We start from the raw sequence: 10,169 nt of genomic DNA, 5'->3' as shown, positions 1-10,169 counted from the left end.
CTGAACCGTCCCCAGCCCACCAATGAGACAGAGCCATCTTATGATGATCCCGAGTTTGGACCAATTATTACGGCATACTGTTTAAAGATGAGGTCGGACATGGGTGGAAGTGGTCCAGAAAAAAAAAATACAAATGAAATGATAATAATTCTAATGCCACACACATGTACAAAGACACATTTAGAACAAGTGAAGAACAGGGAGCGCACTACGAGCCTGGAGCTCAAACATTATTCAGTTCAAGTCGTCAAAATAGGTCATTTTGAGCTCTCAGTGACCCCAGTGTAGTAGTATTCAGCACACTGCTCTCACTCTCCAGTTACATGTAATAAGGGCCACTCACTCTGAGCCCTATAACAATAAGAATAAAAGTATAGCTTTATAATTCTGGCAGATTCACACTGCGGTCTCCGGTGCGTTCTCGAGACTGCTTGGCAGATGTTTTGACAGTGTGAAGCCTGCGGTTTTCCTCACAAACGGCAGCCTCGAGACCACCTCCGGAGGTGGTCTCGAGTCCGCATGATGCGTCCTCAAGAACGGTGCGCTGCAATGTGAAGCTACCGTTCCATGAACAAGGAAGTGGTGTCGCTTCTGCTGGGATGAAAATAACAAGGATTGATCCGGGACGTCACTATTAAGATCCCAAGGACGTTGGGAAGTGACGTTACTGTGGTGCGATGATTACAGACGGCGTTACGTTGTGATGTTTCAAAGACAGTCAGCACACACTGCTTTGGTTGTGTATTGTTGTTCTGTTATTGTTGCAACTCAAGATAACGTCAGGAACACTGTAAAACTTTATATTCGCTCTAAATTCTGACAAGATACTCTTCTTCTGTGACATGACATTTTATATCTCCCAAAGCCCCATGGTCAACAAGCACCCCCGGGAGGCACATGAATACCATTACAGTTGAATGAAGTGTACTCCAGGGAGTCCAGGCACAGGAGAATTTTGGCCAATGTGAATGCTGGTCAGCGGGGACCAGGCAACTGTTTTCAGAAACAGTTCTAATCAATCGGATTGCAGTGTGAATCCGCCCTAAGTCAACTAAGTGGATCGAAGTGTTGACACTGACTATACGAAAAATCACACCTATTGTGAAGTGAACGGTGCTATTTAGCTGATTTCATTAAGCGTCCCACAAAGCTTGGCCAATGTGACCCTGGGCGTACAACAAACTTTGAGCGCTTTGTGCCAATTGATGTTGTAGGCCAGATGTAGGCCAGGCTTCAGAGCTCGGACAAAGCCAGATGTTGGAGCTGAGCTCAAAAATATAATGGTAAACAATAAAGTTATAGTGAACTTTATAGTTATCTTTAAAAGACCACTTCCCCGCTAGGACAACCAGATCTTATTTTATTGTTGTTTGGGACACGATCAGCACAATCCTGAGTTATTCTTTGTGTTCAATCTGTGTTTTTAGATATTTTAGTATTTCAGCATGCTACAAATGGCCGTATGATGCTTTGTAGCATGATATTGCATCATCTGATGCATCATATGATGCAAAATGCATCATTCGATGCTTTGTAGCATGCTGAAATACTACAATATCTAAAAACACAGATTGAACACAAAGAATAACTCAGGATTGTGTTGATCGTGTCCCAAACAACAATAAAATAAGATCTGGTTGTCCTAGAGGTGAAGTGGTCTTATAAAGTTATCGTGGCCCGGTAGGTATGGCACTTTACTGTTGCCTTAGATCAGTGGTTCTCAACCTTTTCAGGTTGTGACCCCTTAAATAATCATATTTTAACTGGGACCCCCCCCCCCCCCCCCCCAAGCACTAAGAGTTGAGGCATTACATTTTGTATAACATGGTTCTATGAAAATAGCCGATACATGCTCACATGCCTTGCGTTGAGAGTCGTTGTGAGCATGTAGATCTGCTATTTTCACAATTTCTGTCTCTAATATTTGACAATTTGGCCAATGTTTAATTTGTCATTTCAGAGGTATTAAAAAAGTCCTTAAATTGTCACTTTGGAAATCTGCATAAACCCTCTATACACTTAAACTTTATGTTGGTTTGTTTACTGTTGAGTGAGAAAACAATGGTACACATTAAGTTAATAATAATAATTTGGGGACCTACCCTGGGGGTCCCGACCCACAGGTTGAGAACCACTGCCTTAGATCACAATTACAAATATCCAGCAGATCCAGTGAATCACAACAAACAACAACAACTTTCCACCTTCAGAAGGAAGGGATGGTATTCCAGATGTGTATACAGTTTTTACACTTCTGGTTCAAGTGGTTCAAAACTCTATATTAACCTTGCCGGGCGGAGCAGCAGTTTTTTCCTATCAGACACAGCGCTGAGGACGGTGATTCATGTTTGCATCATTTGTGGTATTTCTGCATCAGGCAGTATTTTAGTATCATAACATCCCTTGTGCTCAACATAACAGGCTCACCGCAGAGAGGAAGCAGTTCCTGTTGGATTCATTACTGATGTTGTGTCCGGTTCACTGCTTTAGCAACATAGACATACATATTTCCCCATGTTGTAACACTAGAGATTTTTATATATCTAAAAAAAGCTGGAACTAAATATTTTGAGATGGGGCTCCGTGGCCAAATACATATCATTTTGGGGGTCATTCAGATGAAAAGGTTTGAGCACCACAGACATAGAAACATAGTTTTTTTCAAAAAAACCTTTGGATTTGAAATATTCAAAGATTTTCAAGATTTTTCAAAAATAGCAGATCTACAAGCTCGCAGCGCTGCACTCGGTGTTGCGCTGTGAGCTTGTATATCTGCTATTTTTCAATAGTTAAAGTACAGGGGCCTGGGGCCCCACAGATCCTTGTACCCATGCAGGGGCCACTGGTCACTATTCTGTCATATCCTTCTGACTGACTCGCCTTGCAGTGAGCCCCCTCCAGGAGGATGTAAACTAGAGCCTTTGTCCTACTCCTCCCGCCCAACACTCCCCACTGACAGGTGCCAATATCACCCTCCGAACCCACTCGGCTTCCCTCCCCTGACACCTGTTCTGTTCTTTATAGCTTATTTTTCATTCTGTTTCTGTGTTTAGACCATCATTTCTGTTATGTAGTTTTGTTTGTTGAGTGAGCTCTGAGCAGGCTTCAGCCTGTAGCCATTTGGCCACAGTCTTAGGACTTCTTTGATAACGTCTACCCCATAGTTATCTAAAGTGCATAGTATTGAAAGATTATTTAAACCTATATTTTTCTACTATTTGGCTATTGTTAACGAAAAGAGAGACTTCTGTAAACTCACTATTTTCTTACTGGTGGATATCTATTTTTTGCAAAACGGTGTAATAGTGAATATGTCACGGTCCATTTGCCCCTAGACCTTTTGCGCCGTTACACCTACGGAGACTATGACTGTTGCTAGTTATTACTACGGAGACCATGACAGTTGCTAGGCATTGCCTTCTGTGTACTTAAAACTATGGAGTGGCAGGGCAGGACACAGAAAAGGAGTCGCTGCTGATAGGAGATGAGCATGGAGACTGGGGCAATAACGAAAATGTCGACAAGCAGTCGACTTCATTACACAAGTCGACTCCCACCAGAGAAAGTCGAAAGTCGAAGTTGAAAAAAAAAATTCTATTGTGAAAATAGCAGATCTACAAGCATGTAGATCTGCTATTTTCAAAATTTCTGCCTCTATATATTTGAAAATTTGGACAATTTTTAATTTGTCATTTTAGAGGTATTAAAAAGTCCTTAAATTGTCACTTTAGAAATGTGAAGATATCCTCTTACACTTAAACTTTATGTTGGTTTGTTTACTGTTGAGTGAGAAAACAATGTTGCACATTAAAGGGGAGTTTCGGTCAAAAACGACTTTCCTACCTTTGAAATGATGATCCAGGAAGGCTCTGGGCTGATCCGGGTGTTGTTTTACCCAAAGCAGCATTTTGTTCATTTATCGATTTTCTCCCCTGCACCCCACGGCTCCAAAACGGCACCTTTAGGGTCGTACCGTAATCCGGTTATTATTCTCGCTCATAATTCACTTTTCTCGCTCGGTCTCAGTCCCTCATACTGTAGTTAGCATATCCGAGCTACATCAGCTCCTGGTCGCCGCCATGTTTGTTTACTTCAAGCTCAACTCTCAACTCTCAGCCCAGGAGAGAAACACTGGGAAATCCCTAACCCGTTGGGAAACGCGCGTTCACGAGCTGCTGCTGCTGCTGCTGCTGCTGCTCTCACAGCTCCACCTCCCTCCCCCACAGCCTGTTACCTGTTGAGGCAGACAACAGGCTACACCATACATCACTCTGCAGACTTTGTCGACATAGTTACATCTTTTTTCTTTGGCTAAGAGCATTTTTGTGTTTTATTGTTCGTCGCGCGTCGGGGAGTCACGCGATACAAAACGGGATTTCCCAGTGTTCTCTCCTGGGCTGCGAGTTGAGAGTTGAGCTTGAAGTAAAAAAAAATGGCGGCGACCAGGAGCTGATGTAGCTCGGATATGCTAACTACAGTATGAGGGACTGAGACCGAGCGAGAAAAGTGAATTTTGAGCGAGAATAATAACCGGATTACGGTACGACCCTAAAGGTGCCGTTTTGGAGCCGTGGGGTGCAGGGGAGAAAATCGATAAATGAACAAAATGCTGCTTTGGGTAAAACAACACACGGATCAGCCCAGAGCCTTCCTGGATCATCATTTCAAAGGTAGGAAAGTCGTTTTTGACCGAAACTCCCCTTTAAGTTAATCATCTGGGGACCCCCCCAAAATAATCGGGGGGTCGTGTGTGATGTGATGACGTCATCAAACGATAAATTCGATTTCAACTCAACGTTTTACTGAGTCGAGTCGACTTGAAAAAATCACAAGTCGTTAATGCCCTAATGGAGACTTGTTATAGATTAGAATAAAGAGCATGAGGGAGGTCTCACGACCAACATGTTGCTCTGATAAATGATTCTCTTTAATTTGTAAGTGGCAGTGTACGGGTCTAATCTTTCCAGATTCATCCTATGCACCTGCTAAGAAAGGAAATAGGTGTGTGGAAGTGTATTGATGTGTGGATTGTATTGATGTACCTTGCTTATTGTAAGACGCAACGCTCTGGATTAAAGACCCAATGAAATTACTATTTTGGGCATTTTATTTTTAAGTTTCAGTTTGAAAAGGAAGCCTGTGTGTTTCTGAACCAATCCGAGGGGACCAGCCCTTCAGGCGATGGGATTTAAAATCTGAGTAATGGGAGTAATGGGAGCCAGCAATGGGAATCAAACAGGTGAATGTAATCAAAGGTTCATTTATATTCAAAAGCTCTATCTATGTCATCACTTTTTGAATTTCTGTTCACAGGAAGTAATTAAGAATGGCCTATTTAGGGACCTTTGATATAAATATACACAAAAATTTATTTTCTATTTTTTGGCATCTAGTGTTAGGTATGGCCATATTATCACTACAGATATGCTCTAAAAGTGTGAAAAACATGTTTTTGATTTCACCCTGTCTTTAAGAGCGTCTGCTAAATGCCTAAACTGTAAATTGTTAGTCATCTTTTCAATAGAATAATGTAAGGATCAAAGCGCTAAGACACAGAAAGGTCCTCACACAGACAGACATCGGAATGATGAATTGAATACCAAGGACCTCCAACGGAAAAAGACCACAAGGGCTTTTTTTTGGGTTGATCCTTTTAGGCGGGGTGTTTGACTGTACTTGTACTGTTATTCATTTTTGTGTAAGAAAATGTTCAATCAATCAATCAAAACACACAATAACCTGTTGTCTCAAAAGGATCCCAATTGAAACAAGCCATAGGCTTTCTTGGGCGTATCCTTTATTTGACCTTGTACCAGTGGACTGTACCGTCATGAAACTGTATCTTAGTTTTCCTATCCAAACCACGTAATTTCTTCAATCAATCAATCAATCAATCAATCAATCAATCAATCAGTCTACCACCATCTTCAGGACTAATAATCAGAAGACCTTTCATGGCAAAGGCATCACTTTGAAATTCAAGTTGCAAACTCGGTCCCTTTGGTCCAGTTTATTTTTCTAATCCTGTGTCTCTATGGCTTACTTGTGCGCCAGCAGAGCTCGCCATGAGCTGCGCTCACCACTGGCATCATCACTGGCGATGCCAGGAATGCTGGTCCCTCATTGGCTGTTAATGATGACGTTGCCAGAAATGCTGGTCCATGATATGGCTAGGGGCTTAAACAAAGGAGGACACCGACATACAGTACACTACATACATATACCCAGCCGAACTTAGTACTTGTGCGCTCTGCTGGCGCAAGTATTGATTCCAGGTCTTAATGGGTTCAAGGGCAGTTATGTCACTGAAGCCTCTAACAAAGCCTAGCTATCACCTAGGCTTTGTTATGTATTTTTAGGTGATAGCTAGAAAACTACACCGCGGTTAAGTGAATAGCTCTTCACCCTGGACTCTGATAGAGGCTTAACCCTGTCTGCACTATTACAACCCCCCCCCCCTTTCCTCCCTCCCTCCCTCCCTCTCTCTCTCTTATCCTTAAATCACATCCAAACAGACTGCAGCTCACCTGCACACCCCATCTCTCTCTCTCTCTCTCTCTCTCTCTCTCTCTCTCTCTCTCTCTCTCTCTCTCTCTCTCTCTCTCTCTCTCTCTCTCTCTCTCTCTCTTGCCCCAGTCATTTTGCTCTGACCCAGATACACGAGAGCTGTCAGCGACACGCACGCTTGCACACACGCACAGCACACACACACACACACACACACACACACACACACACACACACACACACACACACACACACACACACACACACACACACACACACACACACACACACACACACACACACACACACACACACACACACACACACACACACACACACACACACACACACACACACAGAGAGACAGCCCCCACAAGGAAGGACACATAAAATAACAAAAGGGCCCGTGATAAAAAAGCCCTTCTGCTTTTAGACACTTATTGAACCATGAAGGAAGGCGACAGACAGCACAGAGAGTCTGACAACACAACACCATAAAGTTGTTCCTCATCCAAACAGCTCTGTGCAGCCTGGCTGGCTGGCTATACGCTGTCTTACACAGCTCTATGTCTGTCCAATAAGCTGCTATACTCTCCTGCACATGTACAGCTCTGTGTCTGTCTAACTGTTAGACTCTAACAGGCTACTAGAGACACTGTCCTGATGCACTGCTCTATGTCTGGCCTACAGGCTACTAGACAGGCACGCGCACACATAGACATCAAAGGGGGCTTGAGCCCCTGCCCTTTTATCAGCCTCTCAAGACCATGAAGGCAGTTTTTACTATGGCGAAATAAATGCAAATGCCCTCTTTCCATGCCATACCTGTCTGGCCAACAGCCTACTAGACGTCGGACGATAATCGTTAATATGCTATGCTCTGTTGATGAATTGAATACATAGGACCACGATGGAAACAACTCCCCAATACTTTTTTTTTGTGTTATACTTCTAGTGTTTACTGTATGTCCGTGCTGACTAATAAAGCATTTAACCCTGTAAGACCCACTTTTGCAGTATCACAACATTGGTATTTTATCCAAAAAAAGGTTTAAATGATTTTATTTTTGCTCCCCCTAACCATTGGATCCAATTGTTTAGTATTACAATGCCATTGGCCACGATATTTGCATATACAGTAAATACCCCCACAGAGGCTGACATTCACACAACTTCAAGATCTTACAGGTTAATCAATCACACTTTCCAGGGCTATCTCTTCTTTTCTTTTATGATAATTCATCCTTCTACTCCGCTACATCACAGAGGCAAATAAGTAAGCAATTTACCCCGAGTGAGAGGACATTATGCTCTCATAATGTCCGCAGTGAGGGTGTTATCGGACGAGGCGCAGCCGAGTCCGATAACACCCTCACTCAGGACATTATGAGAGCATAATGTCCGACCCCGAGTGGTAAATAGCTTTTCTACCACTTTTTCCCGTATACATGAAAGAAAACACATAGTTGTAACTTGCAAGGATCTTAAGTTACAATCATTATTGCCTATAAAACTTCCGCGAGACAGCAGATAGTTCCACAAACAACATCTTCTACTCACCAACAGATGGCGCCAACTCCATACTAATCCATGCGTCTAGCTTACAGCTAAGCTAACGTCAGTTAGAAGTACCGTTCCGGCCGTAAATAGAGGCTGTTCACTTCCAGAAAGGCATAGGTTCAGAGAAAAGGGGCTTTAAAGTTGGCGGATTGCATTGGATCCAAATAAATCGGCGACTATAGCATGCACGTTAGTAAACATAGGACCGTTGCCACCGTCATTTGTTGGTTGGGGGAAAGGTGTTCCGACTACCTCCTGAAGTCCCCGGATGTACACTGAGGCGCATTGATCTCGGACAAGTCCTCACCACAACTTTGCGGCAGTTGTCCTCTCATAACCTCCGGAATTTAGCCAATCAGAATCCAGTATTTGAACACGTGACTCGAAAAAGTGGTAGAACATTCATTTGAATCCAAAAAAGAACACTTTTAGTGACTAGTTTCCTTGTAACTGGTTTCCTTGTTCCGTGTGCTGCTACTTCTACTACAAAAAAAACATTGAGTACTTTTTAAACCACTGCCGCCGGGCACTGTCAGTGCCCCCCCACCCCCACCTCACCCAGACAACAAGATGGAAAAACGTGTCCCATACCGGTCACTCTCTGTCCCTCTCTCTCTTCTTCTCCTCCCTCTCTCTCTCCTTGGGGCATTTTCCACCAAAAGAACCTTTTGGTTCAAGAACCAGTGCCGTTCAACTTTCGTGGAACCTTTGCCGCGAACCGGCTTGCGTTTCCACCACATTGAACCAGGTTGAACGAGAGGAACCAAGGATTTTGTGGTTCCCGTTCCGAGCCAACTTTTACGGTTCGGAACCAACTCGGTTTTCTCGGTGGAAAAGCTCACCTCTGGTTCATCACATAGGCGGGAGAAAGAACCCAAACCGGTTCTTTGCCGGTCGAAAAGCGCCCCTTGAGCCAGGGCTCGACTGACCTACCTACCTACCTACCTACCTACCTACCTACCTACCTACCTACCTACCTACCTACCTACCTACCTACCTACCTACCAACCTACCTACCAACCAAACCTAACTACCTAAACGTGTATTTGGTGAAAGGAATAGGAATATTCAGATGGGGACAAACTGGTGAGATAAGCACTTGCTTCTCCCTATACCCCTTTGTTTTGTCACCTTGGACACCTTACTATGCCAATGTTGGACTTAACAACATGTGCCTTGAACATTTTTTTCTCTCTCTTTACCTTGAAACCATGCCTTGTTCCAGATGCACTGTTAACAGACATGTCGTCACTGTCGGGCAGAATCCTTGTATCTCCAAGTTTCAAATTTGTACATTTTTTCACCAAACACAGCCCTGCTTCATCATACAAGGCTGTCGCACAAAAGTAGTGAAAACAGCCGATCTACAAACACACAGTGCGAGGTAAATACAAAATGAACATCTTGGACATACAAGGTTTCCACCCGGCAACGACAATGTACTTGTTCAATCGCCCAAAAGTGCTGAAAAATAAAATCAAACTGAACCGAACTGAACTCCATCTCTCCTCCTCCTCCTTCTCTCTCTCTCTTACCGGTCGCTCTCTGTCTCTCCTCCTCCTCCTCTCTCCTTCTCCTCCCTCTCCCTCTCTCTCTCCTTCTCCCTCTCCCTCTCCTTGGCCTTGCTGCGGGACTTGTGCAGGAGTCCTATCAGGATGACCGCCGCCCGGATGCCGGCCTTCTTGTTGTGGACCCTCGCTCCCGCGGCAGGCTGAGACATGCTCTTCCTTGTGGTGGTCCCCTCGCCGATAGAGAGCGTCCCCCCTCACCCGGGGGAAAGAGACTTGGTGGGACACGGCCCTTATCCCAAGGTCAGAAGAACGAGGGAGTCCTGGACCAACAATTCCGGCTCGGTTTGGTTCCAACGATTATGTGACGATGTTTCCAAGAACCGCTGAGTCCCACAGGTTAGTTTGTCATTATGTACATCTGGGACTAAATAAGAACTCCACACTTTGTTTTAGTTTGTGATATACAGTATATATATACAGTATACGTGTACACTTGTTGAGTGTGTTGGTAATCCTTCTGTGGGTCTTCCCCAAAACAAGTAATCCTCCTTGAAATCAGCCACAGGTTGTGGGCTCTCAGGGCCGTGTTAA

General features: G+C 44.0%; 1 protein-coding gene across 1 annotated transcript in view; it reads right to left on the bottom strand.

The window, feature by feature from the left end:
• rap1gap2a (RAP1 GTPase activating protein 2a) overlaps positions 1–9,787 on the bottom strand; it is a gene marked incomplete at both ends in the record, with an annotated part of 111,795 nt that extends 102,008 nt beyond the window's left edge. The window contains 1 exon segment of the mRNA XM_080732045.1: positions 9,603–9,787. Coding sequence (XP_080588171.1) covers positions 9,603–9,787 — 185 coding nt within the window.
• Positions 9,788–10,169: the final 382 nt, after the last annotated feature.

Source organism: Nannobrachium achirus, assembly GCF_963921795.1.
Source record: "Nannobrachium achirus genome assembly, chromosome: 8".
Classification (NCBI taxonomy): domain Eukaryota; kingdom Metazoa; phylum Chordata; class Actinopteri; order Myctophiformes; family Myctophidae; genus Nannobrachium; species Nannobrachium achirus.
The sequence above is the reverse complement of the archived record's forward strand: the minus strand, read 5'-3'. Positions and strand labels throughout refer to the sequence as shown.